This window comes from Takifugu flavidus, chromosome 7, assembly GCF_003711565.1.
Source record: "Takifugu flavidus isolate HTHZ2018 chromosome 7, ASM371156v2, whole genome shotgun sequence".
Taxonomy (NCBI): Eukaryota; Metazoa; Chordata; class Actinopteri; order Tetraodontiformes; family Tetraodontidae; genus Takifugu; species Takifugu flavidus.
Window position 1 is genome coordinate 5,207,919 of NC_079526.1, and position 20,554 is coordinate 5,228,472.

At 47.1% G+C, this 20,554-nt stretch overlaps 1 protein-coding gene across 1 annotated transcript; it reads left to right on the forward strand.

Annotated features, from left to right (window-relative positions):
- The first annotated feature begins 1,824 nt into the window (after positions 1-1,824).
- LOC130529157 (leucine-rich repeat-containing protein 52-like) lies at positions 1,825-17,401 on the forward strand. Its single transcript, XM_057039127.1, has 2 exons — positions 1,825-3,419; positions 12,208-17,401. The coding sequence occupies exons 1-2, from the start codon at positions 2,771-2,773 to the stop codon at positions 12,564-12,566; spliced, it is 1,008 nt and encodes a 335-aa protein (XP_056895107.1). The 5' UTR covers positions 1,825-2,770; the 3' UTR covers positions 12,567-17,401.
- Positions 17,402-20,554: the final 3,153 nt, after the last annotated feature.

The window sequence follows — 20,554 nt, forward strand, 5'->3', positions numbered from 1 at the left end:
TGTTGTTGAAGAATCTTACTCCAGGAATTTGATGAACTGGGCCCAATAATGGCAGAGAAACAAGATGGAACTGAACTAAAACTGAACCGTAACCTCAAAATAACATGCAAACCAAAAATCAGCCTTGACAGCAGTAAACAAACATTTCATCTTTTTATTCCAGTATGTTTACCTACTTTTATACCGCAGAGGCGACGACCTGAAGACCAGATAAACCCATTTGTTAGGATGAGCATTGTTTATTTTCACCTGCACACTAATCCCACATACATTTCTGTGGAAGAATTCCTCTGATGGTCTGGAATAACGTCTCTAAAACACTCACATTGTGTCAGAGCCCGGAGGCATATGAGGACAAAACCTTTTACAACAAAAATCGTTTCAGTAACAGTGAGTCAGCCAGATGCCGCCTTCTTTTAATGTGTAAATTTCCTGTCACCAGTGAACCATTATTGCCTGGGTCGAGCACCAGATCAAATAGAACACCACTTATTTTCAGATTCCAACGTCCTTCATCTGTCAACTTTAAAAATGAGAATAAATAAAGATAAAACATTTGGTGACAAAGGGAGCATACAGTTCTCTATACCGCAACGTCCTACTACAAAACATACACAAACACAAACACACACACACACACACACACACACACACGCGCACCAACACACACACACACACAACACACACCACACACACACACACACCTCTGCAAGCCGACACCATTCTGAGCAGCCAGGAGGAAAGTTGCATTAATGATTCTGATTGTTTCAGCGGGACACTTATCCACGAACATGATCCCGTGTCAGGAGTGTGCAGACGGACAAACAGAATGCAGTATTGATCACCAAGGTTCATTTTCTTCCAGAACAGTTTTCCTTTCAATCAACTCCCCCAACTGAAACGAGGGCTGCTGCGACACTTTAGCTGTCCTGATTATTGGCTGTTGTTTGGAGCAGAAACATCATAAGAAACAATTTTTGGGGGCAAAACAACATAAGGAAGCTAAAAAATAGGTTCTTTTGTACCCATGAGGTGGAGCTCGTGATCAGGAACAGGATGAGGCTGTAGATGACATCCTTCAGGAATGAAAGTGTGTGTAACCTCCCCAATGAGTGTTTACATAGTCTTTATCGATGAGCGCAGATGTTCCAATCTAATTAAAATCTCCCGTGTTGTTTGCTGTTGCACTCATGCTGCACACATGATAACTGCTTTAATGGGCAAACAATCGTGTTTTCGCTTTATTTCAAGGTCAAGCTCTGATGTGGGAGTCCTTGCCACAGTTCACTTGTCGCTGGACCATGAAGGATCCGGTTCAAATCAGTTCACACACATACAAATTAAAAAAAACAACTCCAAAAAGCCCAAGAAGCTCTGGACAAAATTGGTTTTTTCTGTTCCAGATGATTTTGTTTTTGGAAAGGAAAGACAGGAAATATATTTTCCGACAGACTGGTTTTAAAGAGTTTTTTGAATTTTAGATTTTTGACATTTGAAAATATGCAAATTAATGATTCAGTGGCTGAATGAACTGTGAACATGTTGCTGAAATAGAAATGTTTAACTGCTCCTACTGTGTGATTAGAATATGTTTAATCGATTTCCTCTGCAACTGCACACTCAGTAAGGAATTACTTATTTTATTTCACGTTTTTACAGGTATGGTTTACCATACGGTCCTCACTTTCCATTGTTTTTGAAAGAGAAATGGAAAAAATAAATGACTAAATGGGCGAATGGGCAGAATTGTACTGACGTAATCTTCAGTGGGACAGAACGAGCAGAAATTAGCCACTGTGCCACACGAGATAAAGACTGTTCAATCTGTGCATGGCTCAGAGGCTGCTGCTCACAGTCAAGATTATAACTGATTTGCTTCTTACGCACGCACGTACGCACACTCGGAGAGAAAGAAGGGATCTCGCGTTTTTCCCTCCTTCCATCAAAGGTTAAACACGGACCTGGCTTTGACAAGAGGGCAACACCTGGTGACGTCAAATTGAAGATCTCATCACTGACATCCCCCACCACCCTCTCTCTCACAGCCACACGCGCTCAGCACGTTCGCGCACGCAGAGGTGCGCGGCTGGAGAGGCAGAGAGAGGGAGCGCAAATTCTGGTGCGCAGCGCAGAGCGGCGGCAGAGGAGTGGAGGCATCCGCGCACTTTGCAGCGCGCTCCGGAGAGAACGCCGTCTGTCTGCCGGACAGTGAAACCCCACAGCCCCCCCACCGCGCGCTCAGGACGAGCACGGTCAAGGACGCGCGTCAGCGGGGCCCGTCTCAGCTGGGATATTCTGGGAAGACTAACGCGCTGAAGTCTGGGATCTGTGCAACTCGGGTTATTTGTTTGGAAAGTAAGTAAAGCACTTTTTGGGGCAACAACAAATCCACAAAGATGAGCCACCGAGGGGGTGTCGGACTGCATTTCGTGGTTTGCTGGGCTTCTTGTACGTGGTCAAGGTGGGCAAATTGCGATCTTTACCCCCGGTGCGAGTAAGTGTCCCTCGGTCACCTTCTGAAACGATGTCTCGTCTCGTCGTGCGCGGCGCGCCAGCGTACACGTGTTAGTGACAGACTGGTAGTATCTCTTTGCCAGACAGGGGAAGGGAGTGTGGGGATAAACAACGGTCAGAGGTTCATTCACCGACAGTACCCAGAGCAGCCATCTCGCCTCGCACAGCGCCTCAGACCCATGCAGGATGTCCGGAGCGTGCCGGGGAGTCCTGGTCCAGCTCAGCCCGAGTTCATGACGCTCTGGGCGCCTTCGCCATGCGTCTCCTGCCCGAGCCCAGTGCCCAGTCCCTCCGGCTTCTCTTTCTCTTTATCTTCGTGATGGGGGTGACCCCCTCCCCGGCTCTGACGGCCGGCTGCCCAGACAGATGCGTATGCGACGACCAGCTGGTGGTCCAGTGCGCGGGGCAGGAGCTCACCTTGTTCCCCAACGACCTGCCCCTAGCAACCCGGCAGCTCATCATCTCTAACAACCGCATCGGGGACCTTCCTGCTCTGCAGCTCAACTACCTGTCTGATCTGGTCTACCTGGACTGCAGCAATAACTCTCTGACTGAGATCTCTGAGTCTACTTTTGGCAATCTACGGAAGCTCGCCTACCTGGACCTGTCGTTCAACACGCTGCTGCAGATCGAAGACCGGACTTTCGGACCCCTGGCATCTTTGGTGATGCTCCGGCTGACAGACAACCCGAGTCTAGGGGAGATCCACCCAGATGCCTTCTCGGAGAACATCGCTCTGCAGGTGCTGGACGTGAGCCGGAACAACCTGACAGCCCTCAACATCAGCAGCCTGATCGCGCTGCCCGCTCTGCGGTCTTTGGGGCTGAGTGGAAACCCCTGGAGCTGCGACTGTGACACGGAGGACCTTTGCCTGTGGGTGCAGATAGAGGGCTACAAGTTTCAAGGTGAGGACAAAGAAAACATGTCATGTTCTGCCTTGAGATGTTTTCCTTCATAAAGAGACAACCTAAAGTTTCCTCCAGAGGGGGAATTAAACACATTCTGCCTCCGCTGACAAAATTCTGAATCCAATATTAGGATGGAGCAGTTTTAACAAACTGGTTTACCTGGTTCTGAATGAGTCATGTTATCCAGTTTCCTCCCAAGGGCTCAAATACGGAATCTTATTTGTTATTGCCACATCAGCTCATTTAGTTGACTCTAATTGGGGCATTTTGGTCCCCTGTGGTGGGCCAGGTCCTGAGCTATTCCAGTGCCTTTGTTCCGAGGCTGTGTTCACACGTGTGCTTTGCCCTTTCGCTGCAGCGTCTCTCAGAGACGCGCTAATGGAATGGTTTGACCTCAGAGTTACAGAGCAACCCGAGGATGCGCTGCTCCAGCTCCTCGAGACGCCCGTAATGTTTCAATTATGTCTCACGTCACCCCCCCCAACAAATCAGCACTTTTGTGATACGGTTACCTGGAAAGTGACAGCTGACCATGCTGCCCGCCCTTTAAAAGGTGAAGTATATCAAATTAGAAGAACCCGAAGAAACCACAAACGATGTCCTCCACCACCCTGTGGGAGGGGGGTACAGATGGCCACTCGTAAATGTTAATTGAGCCTGGCTTAAACGGGCAGACCCGGTGAGGCCTTGCAACAATAATAGCCGTCAGTGTTGATCCCATTGATCTCCCAGCCTCGTCCCTCTGGGTCCCGAAGGTAGAGATAATGATGAGACGATGACTGTGTCCTTTTCGAAACAGCCCCTCCCACACGCACAACACACACTTACAGTTGTGCACTGGTGTGTCCGCTGTCATGTATTTTGGCCCTTCAGTCCGGAGTGTTAGTCAATGCGCTCCAACTCACCCAAGCACTTTCCTCCCAATAAGTACAACACGTGTTTATATGCATACGTGTGTGTGAAAGTGACTCATTTAACTCAAGTGTGTGTGAGCCAGTGTGCACGCCATAGGTAATAGGACAGCCTAAGGCCACGGTTAGTGGGCAGCCGGAATGAGACAGAGGAGAAAGTGTACCAGGATCCAGCGTCATCTGACTTCTCTGCAGGCACATTTTAAATTGGTACAATCAGAGCAAAACACATTCCTGTAAATCAAATCCAAGCAAAAAGTTGGATATTGATATTAAATAGTTATTAGTGTGACCCAGATTATGCGCACTCCCCGTGAACATGCACAATAGGCGTGCATGCGTGGATAAACAAGCACACAAATGCAGCATGAATGGGGTCAGGAGAGCATGGACACGTATCTGAGTGCTGGGCTGTGGATCTAATGCAGGGACAACCCAGCTGCTGTGACCTCTTCTTCTGAATGTGAAAGTGTCATTTTCATGTATGAGACACTCCAGAAGAGAACTCCTAGAGCCGATTGTGTTCATTTGTGGGCGAGCCAATTGAAAACTCAGCTGTTGTGTTTCTGATTTGATTTTTGTGATTCTGCTGCTGCTCGCTTGTTTTCGATAAATCTTTCTCTTTTCTCCAGTCATTGATTTGACACCTTCAAGGTGACCACCAAGGTCAAATTGCGGCTTCCAGGACAGACAGAGTTGGCTTTTAACACACAATCACACAAGAGCAGCGAATCAAAATAAGCTGAAGGACAGTGAGACTGAAGGTAACTGAGCTGATGGTAGTTTCTCAGTATCAATACAGTGCAAATAAGGTTAAATGACACGACGCTCCTGAGGGAGTATCTTAAACTGACAATAATGTCATGTCAAAAAGGTAACTAAAGAAAAAAAGGAAGGTTACTCTCGCTATATGATGTTAGGATAAAATACACCAAGTGATATGGATAAAAGTTAATTCCAGAGTAAAGACACAAATCAAAATGCCCCCAATATCTGGTAACATTGCAATTAGAATGCTTCTATAGGTAAACACGGGCATTGTGTGTTTGTGATGATGTTTTAGCAGTCAGCATGGCTGGAGGATGCAACCATGGAGGATGAGATCCATGTTTCATTCAGGATCCATCCTGCGTAACTTTGAGTGGGATTTATAAAGTTGTGCAACTATACTTGGTCATGTCTTATGACTGCGAAAGTCTACGGTGCTGAAGTTTAGCTCTGAATGTGAGCATGTGGGAAGATCAGTACACCCTGTTGCTTCAGCGCTGGGCGGTCTTGTTTTATAGTTGTATCTTGTGACAGAGGGAGAATCAGGCTGAAACAAATCCCCATGTTCTGTGAATAGCACAGGAAGATGTAGATAGTTTTGGTTAGTTTTCCCATATTTTGTCCACAGACATGCTGATGAATGAACGGCTGCCCTCACAGGAGGTGTCGCCCTTTGACTCCAGTGATTGGGAGAGTTTCTGGCTCTAGGTGGCGCCCTCCATGCCCCACAAGCCCGAGGCAAACCCTCCGGACCGAAGGCCACAGAGGGGGCAAGAGTTAAATATTCATGCAAAGAGAAAGAGAAACAAGTCCGTGGCTTCAGAGAGAGAGAAGAGAGAAGAAACGACACCCGGATGACCTTTAATACCCGCCAATGTTTGAGAAGCTCAGAGATGAGAGAAGAGGCTGAAAAATCTCCTGAACGTGCGATGATGGCCTTCGCAGCAGAGACAAACAGAAAGCAACTCTGAAGGAGTGACCGATCATCTGTGCCCCAGATCCGTCCGTCAAATCCATTAAAACTTTCATCACGACAAGGAGACATCGATTGAATTCAGAACAGGTAGATGATACATTATTTATCAGCTGGAACAGTTTGTTAGACCCATCTGGTGTGGGAAGGCGTGTCAAATTCCACCAGCCTACTTGTGTACTGTAGCCTGCATGGCTGTGTGTGTGTGTGTGTGTGTGTGTGTGTGTGTGTGTGTGTGTGTGTGTGTGTGTGTGTGGTGTGTGTGTGTGCGTGCGTGCGTGCGTGCGTGTGTGTGTGTGTGTGTGCGTGCGACATGGTCTTGGGCGTTTTTGGGATCACCTCTGGTGTCCAGGTAGCTGAGCTGGGTGAGGACTCTGGAGTGAGCGCGCATCCCAACTGAAGTGTGAGAGGACAGTGGGTGAAAAACCGGGAGAGAGACGGGAGAAGAGTGTGAAGATGACTGAGCGGAACTGGGAGGAACTCAAGGACATGGAAGAAGAAGCAGAAGATGGAAGCGGAGTGATAAAGGCTGAGGGAAAGGCAGTAAAGGAGAATAAACGCTAACGTTCCGGAGTGGGAATGAAAGTGGGAGGCGATAGAGGCGGATAAGAGGAGCGATAGAGTGAAAAGCAGAGAGAGTGAGAGAGAGAGAACTGCTGTGACCTTCACTCTATCTGCCAGGGAAAGAATGGATCATATAGAGGGAAAAAATCATGGAAAAGAGGATGGCGGTAATCTGACTAATACCATTTTTGAGAGGAGTGAGAAGGCGGCTGTTATTCAGCCCTGGTGGATGTGATGGAGGAAAGGTCAGCTATTCTTAGTCCTGGCCATCCCCTGTACGATCTGGTTAACCAGATAAACTGCCAGTTACTGGCGTTAAACTGTATACGTCAACAAGAGCTCAAACCCAATGGAGCGGTCCTGACCCTGAGAACGACCTTGACGCATTGAAACAAGTTGAAACAACAATTGGAGGCCTTTCCAGGATAATCATCTTACAGCCCTCCAACAAGAATACCCCCACAGCTGGATTTTGGGACAGATTTCCTGTGATGTGCAGGAACGAGACAACTGTGTTATGCAGAGCTAAACTTAGGCGTTGTGGGGACCGTTTGTCAGCCCTCTAATGAACGGGTCAGGCCGTCTCACACCTCCTGCGCCCGATGTCAGCTGGTATCATCTCCAGTGTAATTACACTCCCTGGATCTACATTGTTGTTGCGAGAATTCCTTTGATTGCTGCCTTCCAGCGTCGGTCTCCGCTATTTGACTGTCTATGGCGCGCTTAGAATCCCGTCTAGATGGAAATCTAATTTTTGACCTTGTTAAAAATAAAGTCGGACCCCAATGGGGGATCTAAAGCACCATCGGTTCGGAGGCAGAACCCAAACAGACACATAGATAACGACACAAAGGCCTGGAATGACCCATAAACCAGCGGTGATTTTACTCACAACAGTCTGGTTCTGTGGACAAAAACCTCCAAGCTAACAGCATAATGATCACTTTAATCCTATTAATAATAAGCAAATAAGTAAGCAAATAATACTTCAAGACAACATTATTTATGTTTAATCACTTCTTACACAGCACATCTGTTCACGTGCGCAGATCTTGATCCCGCGGTTCAGCGCACGGCTGTTCAGGCCAATGTGAATTAGAAGTGTGGAGGACCGCTCTGAAATTAGCCCGTTTACACTGCGATGTTACGGCCATGCCTGGTGTCCCATGTGCACGTCTCCATGTGGATGCCGTTGACTAGATTGGTCTCGTACCTTCCAGCCTTTGATTCTAAAGTCTCCTTTAACCTTTAACACCAAACTGTAGTGCATCAGTGACAATGATGGTGAGGATTACAAACAGTATGTTAAATAGCTCAGATGCAGCTCCCACAGAGGATCAGAGGTCAAGGTCATCCAGGAAGTACCTACTCGACTGGTACAGAGAGAGACAGATGGGGCTAACGTGCCATGGTCTGGTTAAGTGCTCAAGAATATGATTCTTGTGTCTACATGTTTCACTTCCCCCTACAGGAGCACATCTATGCTGATTACCATGCGTATTTGCATAATTAATCTGCTTATAAAGAGCTCTGGACCAGATTTTGCCTTGAAGGTTAATACCTCACACCTCTGATCACCATGTGTGTAATCTGCTTTGCGTCCCTGCGCGTCTACGAAGCGTACAAATCCAACCAGTGTAACCACTCCGCAGTCCCGAGGCGAGTGGGCGTGTTCCGCATCGACAGTGTAGATTGGAAAAGCCCGACTCTAGACCGTTATTCCGAAGGGTGGAGGAAGGAGTCACGAGTGAAGCTGAGGGAAGTTCGTAAAAGAATCAGCAACGTTTCCATCTCTCCCCAACAACAGCTCCTCCTCCAGGGAGGTGATGAGCCTGGAAACCATCCAGCTGATGATTTGACACGGAGACCGTATCACACTCGTGCAGCAGCAACACACACGCACGCGCGCACACACACACACACACACACACACACACACACACACACACACACACACACACGCACACGCTCGCACACACACACACACACACACACACACTTTAAATAAACAGAAACAACATTCAGGTCCCAGTTTTACGTGCACATTCTTCTCTGCTATTTTCGTCCTCTGGCCCGTGCTGTGTCGCTAAGCTGCTGCTTTGTCTCCGGTCAGCAGCATGCTTCACAACACAGCCTGTGGCGTCACACCGATATCACTGACCACAAAATCACCATAAGACTGCGACATCATCCCAGTGCACAGCGGAAACAAGATGGTCTCGCTCCGGCGAGGACGGACAACTGCCGTGCGGGGCGTCCTCCTGTTAAGAGAGGGGGCAGCAACAGACATCACGAAAAATCCCTGTTTTTTACCAGCTTTTCAAGAAAAATCGCAATCCTCCCCTGGGCTTTTATATTGCGTGAGAGTGTAAATAGTAAATACAGGAATTTTAGGAGAGGATGAGAAATTAAACTAAAAACATTCTCATCAGATGAAGAAGAACCCCACTATCATAGACTCTGTCATAGACTCCTCAGAGCGTCTCTGAACCAAAAAGGAAAGGATCCATCCGTCTGACACCTCTGTTTTTGCTTTTATCACCCCTGTGAGAGGAAAACAGACGGACAGACAGCAGCAGCAGCAGCAGCAGCAGCAGCACAGCAGCAGCAGCAGCAGCAGCACACGGTCCAGAACTGTATAAAAACTCAGAACTGTTGGGGGGAAAAGTGACGGAGGAAACACTGATGAGACCCCAGGGGGCCTGTTAGCTGCTGTTTTAGCTGAGTGTGCAGCATCAGGCTGAATGGCAGCCTCACACACAAACACACACGCGCAAACGAGGACGTGATTGGGTTATAGAAAGGAAGACAGAAACTCAGCAGTAATGACAATTAAAGATACAAATTATTTAAGTCATTCAATAATAAAGAACAATGAGTAACTGCATGTTTACCCTGAAAACTTAAAGATGAAGGATGCTGGTCCACATGTCAGCTCGGGGTCCTGCTCTGTCCTGTAAAACCATAGACCCAGATGGATTTTTGCTGCTTTACTGTGCCTTTTAAATTGTCTTTTGGGGACATATAAGGTTTTATTGATTCATCCAAATTTCCTGCTGTACTTCCTGTTCTAACAGGAACAGTTCCTAACCCCAACCTGCTGTGAACTTACACACCCAATCCACATACAAATATGTCACAAACCCGTCTGGGTTCATTACTTTTGGACCAGGGGCAGCAGCAGCAGCAGCCTCAGTACGTGTCCCTTCAGGCCTGAGACAAAGTCCCCTACCGGAGCGATCGTTGAGTATTGATCAAGAATCTTATCAAACCCCTGCAGGAATGTTTTCCTCCACAGTCTTGTGAAAAGACAGAAAAGCTCCAATAGGCACGTCAAGTGTTTTCCCAGACTTATCTATTGATTACACAGAGCTCTAGGATCTCCTCAAGTACCGAAGCGCCTTTACCAAACTCCTTAATGTCCGTTTGGGGCCAGAATCACCACCCAGAAATCATTTAGAAACTCTGGCATGTGAAGCAGAAATACACATATTGTCTGGAGATGGTGATCATGTTTCTGCTGTTGCTCAACTCCGTGTTCAGACCTTTGACATTGTGAGTAGATGATTGCTGTTTAATTACTATTAGCGGCAATAATCCATCAGCAGCCGCAGCTTCTGTCTGCACTCACCTCCTCTTTACTGGTAATAAACTGCTACTGAGAACAATATGTTTAACTCCTGGTATTTTAACAGCCCGACCTTGAGAAATAGAGAGAGGCAGAGAGGGAGAGGGAGAAGGAGGAGGTAGTTAATGGACTTGAAGATGTCTCCAACTTTTCAAACTGAGAACAGCATTGACCTCTGACCTCTCGCCAATCCCAAATCCTCCCTTTTTAACAGGTGCCAATAAAGTCCAAGAATGGATGATTGTAGGGATGGAATATCCACACCAATCCTGTATCGTCCCATCTCCATCCTCACATATTCTGTTTTCAAACCGCCTCCCTCTCCTCCATCTTTTGTTGCTCCACTTGTTCACCCTTTCTTCTGACTCCCTCGTCTCCTCTTGTTTCTCATCTTCAGTTAGCTCCTTCTCTTTTCTCACGACTATTCTTATCTCTTCCTACCAACACAATTAAGCATGCAGGGAAGGTGGGAGCAAAGGAACATGGGAATTAGCGGTGCTTGTAAAAAGAGATGGACTGATAGCGATTAGCAACGCCCGCTACATCCTGCGCCCCTCCTGCTGATCGGACTGTCAGATAAAGCACGAGCTGCTCTTCACACCTAACACTCTGTGATTGTGTTTATTAATATACGTGAAGGTACCATATAGGCTGACCTAATGGAGCCATGGTCACATCAGACATGCAGCAGGAGAGGGAAAATAAGGTCGAGCAGTGTCTGAGCATCAGTTCAAACCAGCTGCTGCAACTGACCCTGACCTCTGACCTTCTGCGTGTCACGATCTCCTAATAACACTCATTGTACAGAGTTGATACTGCTAATTGTCATCAGCGTGCGCGCCGCCGAGTGTGGTCTGAAGGCTAATTAGCATATTCCTCATTATTAGTGGCAGATGCGTTCGCAGCGAAGACTCTTTTCTCCTTATCTGGCTGCAGCTGTCGAAAGATTTGCCTATAATGATGAGCGCATCGGGGGGGCTGGGTGGTTGAGGGTGGTGGTGGTTGGAGGGCGGCGGGGGGGGCTGACATGTCAGAGGCTTGCAGTTAAGTGTTGCCACCGTCCTTGTGTGTGCAGCATATCAATGATGCCCTGTCCTCGATCTAAGCCCCTCTTTAAACAGAAGGGTTATCTCTAGCACCGCCGCATCACAAAGGTTATCTTTGTTAGCAACTATTTCTGTCTTCTGCTCTTTGGTTCACGATGTCAATTTAGATCAATCCCGCTGCTGCTGCCCTTCACAAATAATAAGCACTTGGGGTTTTCTTGTGTTTGCGTCAGAATAGAAGCAACACTTTGACCATAGCTGTCACGGAATGTCATCAGGTTATTAAGATGATGAATGTTTTTTCAGATTGTCACGTTTTGTTGGTCGACCACCACTGAGCGGCGCCATCTTGTGTTTGAAAATACTACTACATTGAACCCAATCAGCCACAGTATATATATTTATTTAGAACATAACATACTTGTGATCTTTCTCTACTGTGAGCGGGAAGAAACAAACCGTCACACGTCTGGAAAATTGATCGGCCGTTGAGCAAGTTGAGCACCTTGGAGGCGAGAGCTGAAACGTCTTTAAACTAGGAATTAGAAGTCAGCTCACACCAGACTGAAGGAGCTGTCAAAGTTCTGAATTGCACCTGTGGAGGAAGTCAATGGAGGAACAAGAGAATGATTGTAGAAGAGAAGTGACACTTTGGGACAGATGCTGGTGTCGTGGATGATCGTCAGTGCTTGAGTGAGATTGACCTTTATTTTTTTTGACAAGTTTGTGTCACACTGTTAAATGATAAAAGGATGAAACTTTTGGGAATTGCAAAAAACCTGAATTAAGATTCGCACTAATTTTAACAGTTTTAATGCACATTTGTTGTCTATTTGTGGAGTGTGTATGACTAATCCCCCTCTATTCCCCTCTTTCTCTTTCTCTCCGCCTGCAGACGAGGGTCAGACGGTTTGCCACGGTCCCCCTGAGCTGGCAGGCCAGCGCTTGGCGGAGGTCGGCATGCAGTTGCGAGCAGACTGCCACCAAGGCCTGGGTTACTGGGACTACCTTTTCTTCATCGCCATCGGCTTCATCATCTTCTCAGCGGGCACCGTGTCAGCCTGGGTGATGGGCGTGCTGATGGTGCTGTATGAACGCTACAGCAAGAGGAAGAGCGAGGAGCTCGACAGCGAGGATGAGGACAGAGGAGGGATCAGTGGAGGAGCAGGAGCAGCAGCAGGGGGAGGAGGAGGAGGAGGAGGAGCAGGAAACCAGGGGAATGGTGATCTGAGCAAGCCCAGCACACAGGTGTGACTGGAGGAGCAGACAGGAAGAAGGCTCACAAGCAAGAACTGTCTGATTTAGATAGCTCAGTATGCTCGTCATCAATTTGGACTGTGAGTGTGTGTGTGTGAGTGCGTGTGCGTGTGTGTGTGGGAGTGAGAGAGAGAGAGTACACAGACAGCAATAAGGACAACTATGCCTAACTGTACAGGATGGCCTCTGAGCTTATTGAGAGCAATAACACACACACACACACACACACACACACACACACACACACACACACACACACACAGCAGATACCCCACGGGGCTTTGGTTGCTCTGCGTGGGCTGATGTACCTGCATACTAGATAAAGCGCTGTTGAGTAACATTCTAGAAAAGATCATTATAAAAAGAAACATTACGTGAGCCACACACACACTGGCAGATGCACACACAGATGCACACAAGCATCACTGCGCATCACATGGTCTAGCGGGTCACCAAGAGAGTGATGCCTTATCCCTGACACAATAAAAGCAACCGTGCATTTCAGTGTTAAACATGTTTTTCCTGATTGCCTTAAGGCAGCTGCAGTAGTGAAGCGGGCGATGACGCCTCTGTCGTTCTCCACAAACGGCCGGGTCACCATGAAATCCTCTGAATGTACCTATTACAGAATGAGCCGCAGCTACAACCGTTACAGACTGGAGATTGGGTTCAGCCACTGGTGGGATTAAGGTGTTTTTTCTTTACCATCGTGGAGGTTTTAATAAGTGAGTCTCTTTTTGTCAGTGTCAAACAGGCACACGGGAACCCCGACCACTCTCTGAATGGAGGCCTCAAAGTATTAATTGACAGCCGGTACCGGTGACTCACCAGAAGAGAGAAAAGATGAATGCACGGCAGGGTTTACGCTAGCTGCTGTGCAGTGGGGTGAGCTCATGAGTGGCATCACCTTTAAGTTTGCAACAGCACAACAAAATTTATTTCAAATTTATTTCTACCAAAGGTCCTGAAAGCACTCAGCACTGCAAAATGTCACGCATAGATGTCCTTTTATTGCAAAACTTGATCACTTTGTCCTCGTGTCCTCCAGTTTCCACCCCTGTGAAATGGTTGTTGGGTTCAAGTGCAAGTTCCTGTGTGCGTGACTGTTAAAGTGGGCCGCAGGGATCGCAGAGCGTCTCCGTGAAGGAGTGATTCATGGGGCCGGAATGATCCAAGTCCTCTCCTGCTCCATCTCGCTCCACTTCTCTTCCTATCAATCATTAGATTGAACCAATGACCTGGTCACAGAGTGCAACAACTGACCCCAGTTGTTCCACTAAAAGTTTTCTGAGACTAAACAAATGCTCCAGATAATCAGACTTGGTTCAATTGCAACAGTCCTAGCACAATGCATGTGTGTGCTCATGTGTGCTTTTGTGTGTGTGTGTGTGTGTGTGTGTGGTGTGTGTGTGTGTGTGTGTGTGTTTATAGGATCCACAGCTTGGTTTATGATGATGACAGGAGTCTTTACTGTGGGAAGTTAATTTGTAATCAAACGCTGTCACAGCAAAGCTTGATGAAGCACAGCTTTACACGCACCTACAATAAATCTCAAGGGCAAAGTCAGCGCGCGAGACCATTAACACTCCTGTTTTTGTGTCTTGCCACGGATCGTTGCGTCCCCCCCTTCCCGATCTGACACCATCATCACCTTCTACGTGGCGCAGAAGCACACACAGATGCGAACCAGCAAATTATCTGATAATTCTGTCCCTATCAGATCAGGCACTCAAGGGCAATCTTGAAGTCAGATGACCTTCCGATTGCGGATGTCAAACATTCTTAGTTTTCCTTGATGTTCATAGGAAGATGACATGTAGGGCCACAACCTGGCACAGCACGACTACACAAGCACATCTTGAAAAGTTTGCATCAAGAGCCTTTAAGGAACGTGTTTGTTTCATGCCGTGACACACGAGGAGCTGTTTAGTACAGAGTTCACTGTGCATGTGTGTGTTTGTGTGTTTGTGTGTACACGTGTGTCAACTCAGCTAATGTATTGTTAATTATGCATATTTCCTTTTTAATCTCTCTAGTTTTGTAATATGAAGCGATAAAGCTTGAAATCTTATTGCATCTCTTAATTGAACCATATGCAACAACTTCACCAGGCACTCTTAGTGTTATATTCTGGAACACTTTGAATTGTCTCTGAGCACCAAGGACTAACACTAAAGCATTCCAAGCATCCAGCATAACTTATCTCAACGACAACATTTAAAATAGCAGATTTTCAAAGCTTTGTTTTTGAGGTTGTCACACAAGCACACTGTAGGTAAGGGCAAAATCAGTCCCACTGTAATCACAGTTCATCTTCCTTAATGGAAGTAAAAGCCACCATTCCTTCTTGTACAATACAGTATTTCCAATTCTCTTCTTCTCTGCTCTTCAGCTCTGCGGTTTAAGTCTGCTGAGCCTCGGGATCTTTCTCTCTCATTTGAGTGGGAAGTGAAAGGAAAATCTCAAGAAAATGCAGCTGCTTCCACATCTCAGCTGACTGGAGGGGTCCACTGCTCTCTGAGTTTGATTGGCAGCAGCGTGCAGCCGCACCAAATGCCGTAGCCACCAAATTCTGTACCGACAAAGCGTGTTCTCATAATGACTGACAACCACAGTGACAGCTGACTGTGTTTACGTGCTTTTTAACATGACACAGAGGCTCAAAACATACAATCTTTCTTTCAAACTACCAGCTGTAAGGATGATAATGAGGCTTTATCACTGCTGAAACTACTATACTGCAAGCTTGGATTGGCTTTGTCTCACCAGGTGAACCTTTTCCCCTCCCTCTGTCCCTGCCCTACACTCCCTGCTTGGCTCACGCTGCTCCATCCTTGCTTTTCTTTCCTCTCTCCATCCATTCAGTGGCGTGATGCTGCCAAAAGCTGAGTTACTCCACTGGCAAAGAGGGCTCTCTAATCCCTCGCATGGCCCTGGAAACTCAGCCCGCTGGAACTCGTTGCTCTGCTGCTGCTGGAGAGGCGTGATAGTGGCCAGACAAATGGAAATTTAATGGGGAAAAACAGTGCTGAAAAAAACCAAAACCAAAAGATTGCTGCGCGCGCCTGCGTTCAGTGCTCGTGTGCAGGAGTTTTGGAGCTCGGTCAGATTGTTTTTCTCTGAAGGCGATGGCGGAGCATGAGCAGAAAGCTCAGAGGACATCTAATGCAATAAGTCAATAATACAACCCATCACTGCACACGCAGATAAACCATAAAACAGCCGTCCAGAGTGTTTGTGCGTAGCCCTCCCTCCTCAAACCAGTCCCCGTCTATAGATTTGTCTCCGCTAACAGCTGGAAACGTGCTCTAAAATGGCTTAATAGAGATCCCACTGTTGTTTTGTTTATGTCGGGCTATAATAGTTTTTAAAAAAGCTGATCAAAAGTCAACCATCTGTGCATCACTTTCAGCGTGACCCCAGTTTAAGAGCGTACACATACACACAACAGTAGCGTAAAAGTCGTCGTGGGGATGACACTGAGTGAGAGGAGAGGAGAGGAGAGCGGGGCGGTGTGGGGGGGGGGTCAGCAGGATTCCCTCTGCTGGCTCAGCCCTGAGTGGTGTTGAGAGACATGTGGGAAGAGGAGAGCAGGAACCCAGATGGCTGCTCCATAAAAACAAACACAGCGTGATGGTCGCGCTCGCAGCTACAAGAGGGAGGCTTAAAGGGAAGCTGTGCCGATTTTTAACGGGTCCTGGATTGTGGCCGAGTCGTTCGATAAAGTCGAGTGTTGCATAATTTTAATTTGTTTACTTATCTCCATGGTAAAAGCAAGACCGGAGCGAGTCTTCAGCTGTAGTTTAAAGCTGTGGGGTGAGCGGGGAGCTGTTGTGCCTCGAAATGGATGCAATTTCCGGTCGTCTCATTCAGAATCAGCGAGGAAAGGTGAGGAACTAAGGACGTTATAACATGAAAACTTTGAGAGGCAAAGAGATACACAGAGGTCAGAGGTCACCAAACCATTATAGTGGCAGATGCTTCATAAAGAAACCTCTTTTCTATTAATGAGAAACTCACCATGTGCACTCACACGGACAAGATCACCATGCACCTGAGGGTCTCTGGCCTACATTATATCAGCACACACACACACACACACACACACACGCACACACACACACAGACAGAGAGAGTAATCAATGGCTTATAAGCATAGATGTCTCAAAATAACTCCTCTTTTCCTTTATGGTTGGATTTACACACATACACACACACACACTCATCCACTCACTCACTCACAATTAAGGCACTATTATTGTGTGAAACTTCACAGAACTCGCTTCTGTAAATCTCGCAGTCTTGGCTATTTAAACCCTGCAGTAACTTATATTAAGTACCATGTTATCTTTTACTACCATTAAAATGATAGCTACCTTTAACCAACGCCAGTGGTTTCCCTTTATTTTCGCTTTATTTTCCTCCTATATTCCATATTCTAGTGGAGTGTGTGGGGAAGAATGCGCCGTCTGTGTCAGCAGAGGTGCGTCTACCTCTGCACCATCGCCTTGGCAGCAACGATGGGATGCCGTGATGGGATGGGGGAGAAAGAGAACAGCTTCTGCACGTGCAACCGCACCTATTCCCCCCATCCAACTGTCTCCTTCTGAGTTATCCTGTCTTTTCTTTATCTTTTCTCTTCTATTTCAGCAGAAACAGCAGTTTTACAGTCCACCTTTGTCAGGATGGGTTAGAGACTGCAGCAGAGTCCCTCTTTACACACAGCAGAGTGTGACAGTAAACCTTCTCCTCTGAAAGAGAGTTTATGTATGACAGCACTAGTGGTTTATAATGTCCATGCAAGCTCTATTAAAAACAAAAACTGAGGCGTACTTGTGTTGTGTTTGTCTCAGCCCGGCCCGGTTAACGCTGCCTCAATGTGGCTGCAGGCTTCCTCTGGAAGGATGGTACTCCAGACATAGCATGCCAGTGCCAGGCTGCCACGCTGGCGTCTCTGCTGCCAGCTCTGAGGAGCCTCAATCGGACCTGACAGCTCAGTGTGTCATCAGGTCACGCTGACAAACTGAAGCAGCGAAACAATGGCGCTGCTTCAATCGACGTGTAGAAGGCTCCTCCCCTGTTTGTTCCACATCTACAACTGTCCCGTGGCATCAACAACAACAACATCCATGAAATGTGAATGTGAAACAGGTAGAGACGAGTGTGGCCGTCCACTGTCTCCTTTGATGCGGGAGCAATAAACAAAGCAACAGAGGAAACCTTATTTTTCAGTGAACTTCTCTCCTAATTTCTGTCTAAACTGCATAAAAACCATAACCAGATTCTGACAGAGGAGGTAAAGTTCCAGCCGAAGATGAGGGCAGAGCAGTGACTGAAGACAGAGTGGGACTAGAATGATCCGCAGCATTTCAACAGTGTATCTCGCCCTAATGTGATGCAACAGCATATTTGCTGACATCCGTCTCACCGGGGCTGCCATGAACATCTAAAGACTGTGTGAAAAATAAACAAATACCTCTTTAGAAATCCTCAGAGCTAAAAGTTAATCTGATGCAACAACTCCAGCTCAACGAAAGCTCATCTCTGAACAGCGCAGTGACAAATGCATCATGATGGACGCAGGACTGTGTGTGACCAGAGTTAATGGTCCCCAGCAGACATTTGGCTTCTGGACCTCTGGCCTTCTGACCTGCCTGATGCTGGATATCCCCTCCCCCTAGCTGTGGTGACCCTTCCCCTCCCTCAGAAAACAAGGTTCCTGCAGTGGTTCCTACAGGGTGAACTGCTGTGTCGACTTCTGTTTGACATTCAGCAGGTTGTCAGAGGAAGCGCCGGTGCTGAGCGGCACCAGGAGGTGAATCAGCCTCAGATTAGTCCTCAGAATAGCATTTCGGCTTCTCTAATAGAACTCTTCTTCCTCTGAGACCCACAGCTCATTATCACAGGACCACCCCCGAGGACCCCCCCATCACCCATCTATCATCAGCACCAGAACCCTCTCCCTGTGACCTCGCCCCAAAAGATGGAAACCACCCCTCCACGCTTTGATTCATAACTGCATGCATCCTTTCCTTAACATATTCAGTTTACACACACACACACACACACACACACACACACATATACACACACGGGTTGTGTAGCTATCTTTAGGCCTGTAGATTGGCTTCCTTTCATCTTCACAGCCTTGAACGCACCCCTCTGTTCCTGTCTGTCCCCTCACAAGGTGGCTCCTGTCGTCACCTTTCCCAAATTGGATGTTTCTGATGAGAATTCCCCACCTTAATCTCTGCTGTTTCCCTACTTAACCCTCCTTGGGGCTTTTGAGATCTGCCCTGACTCACACACACACACACAGACATACACACATGCACGCACGCGCACACACACACACACCACACACACACACACACACACATGTTTCTTTCATGCTTTAAATGAGGTCTCTCTCTCTCTCTCCTCTCTCTCTCTCTCTCTCTCTCTCTCTCTCTCTCTTCTCTCTCTCTCTCTCTCTCTCTCTCTCTGTCTCATTCTGGAGTCTAAAGGCATCAGCTTTGAAGACCAGCTGTGTGACAAGTGACAGAACTCCTTTCACGTTTATAAAGCCCATCAAGGAGAACTTGAACTGAACGTCCACTTATTTCCAGTCGGGGTCATGCGGGGGGAATGAAGCTGATCCCAGGAGACACACAGGCAGGAATACATGCTGGACAGGTCACCAATCCATGACAGGAGTCCCCAGTCCACCCTATGTTCATGTTGGGAGGGAGGAGAGCGGAGGACCCCTCGGAGACTCCCTCAGGCAAACATGGGAACTCCACACACAACGGCTGTGAGCTCACAGTCACACGATGACGTTCTTGCTGTGAGGCAAGTCTGCTGACCACCCGCACCCCCGCCCCCCTAACTTAGCAAATCAGCAATCGGGGTTTGATGAGCCGCCCTTCAGCAGAGGGAGAAGCAGGTCCGGCCGAGGATAAAGGAAGGCTGTTGTAAAACGCAGGGTCAGATAGCACGCTGGAGGCTGCAGCTAAAAACTGCAATTTTTGGATCAATACAACAGAGAATAGAAAAAAAGACAGGAAGATGGAAGAGATATGATTCAATACGTGCTTCCTCTCCTCCACACAGACCTCCCCCCCAGCACCAGGGCACTTCTCCATCGATCTCATATTGTGTGTGTGTGTGTGTGTGTGTGTGTGTGTGTGTGTCTTCGTCACTCAAGCAGAGCTTTAAAAATTGCTCCCTCTCATTAGAGAAAGTTGTTAAAAAAATATAAAAAACTCCTCTGAGTGCCCCAGCACTTTATCGCCTCTGCAGCTTTTGTGTTTTTCCAGATTTTAATTACGGCTGTAAATAGAAAAACGTCCCGAGGTCGGTCTGAGCAATGGCCTCCTCAGAGAAGTTCGCTAAGAACAACAAAAAAAACCAATAATTTAGGTGGAGGCAGCTTTTTCACTCTCTTTCTTCAATCCTTTATTACCTGTATTGATCCTTTCTTCGACATTCCCTCCAGGAGAACGAACTGGTCACACAAGTCACTCATTTATTTGGAGGACATTTAATTTTCTGCCCTTCATTTAAAGAAGAATGAGGCAACATCTGACCAGGATCGGCCATGTTTCACTCTTTCACCTCAGCTGAAGGTCACTTTATAACCTCCCAATTCATGTCTGCTTTATGAATTATCATGGAGCCTCATTTATCCTGCTATCGTAACCGTAGATGGAACAATTAAGGACTTATATATCAGCCACACACACTATGTATTTGTCATAAAGCCAAATGTGTGCAAAGAATTGAATTTTTTAAAGACATTTGTACATGTTTAAATAGCTTTTCTTGCTTTAGCTCCAAATCAACTACTTTGTCTTATCTGAAATCTTTTATGGAGCTGATGTGTGGTAGCCATAATTTAAATGCTCACTTCGGTAGCTATTTTCCAAAGGCCTGCCAGCTAAATGTAGGAGTAGATCTGAGTGGTTTCTGCACGTTGTGTCAGATTCGGGCCCCGTCAGAAGTGC

What these genes read in the sequence shown, in the direction of transcription:
- LOC130529157 (XM_057039127.1), top strand. Translation starts at nt 2,771, where the DNA reads ATGCGTCTCCTGCCCGAGCCCAGTGCCCAGTCCCTCCGGCTTCTCTTT. An exon ending in AGAGGGCTACAAGTTTCAAG is followed by an intron (nt 3,420 to 12,207) that starts GTGAGGACAAAG and finishes CTCCGCCTGCAG; the next exon opens with ACGAGGGTCAGACGGTTTGC.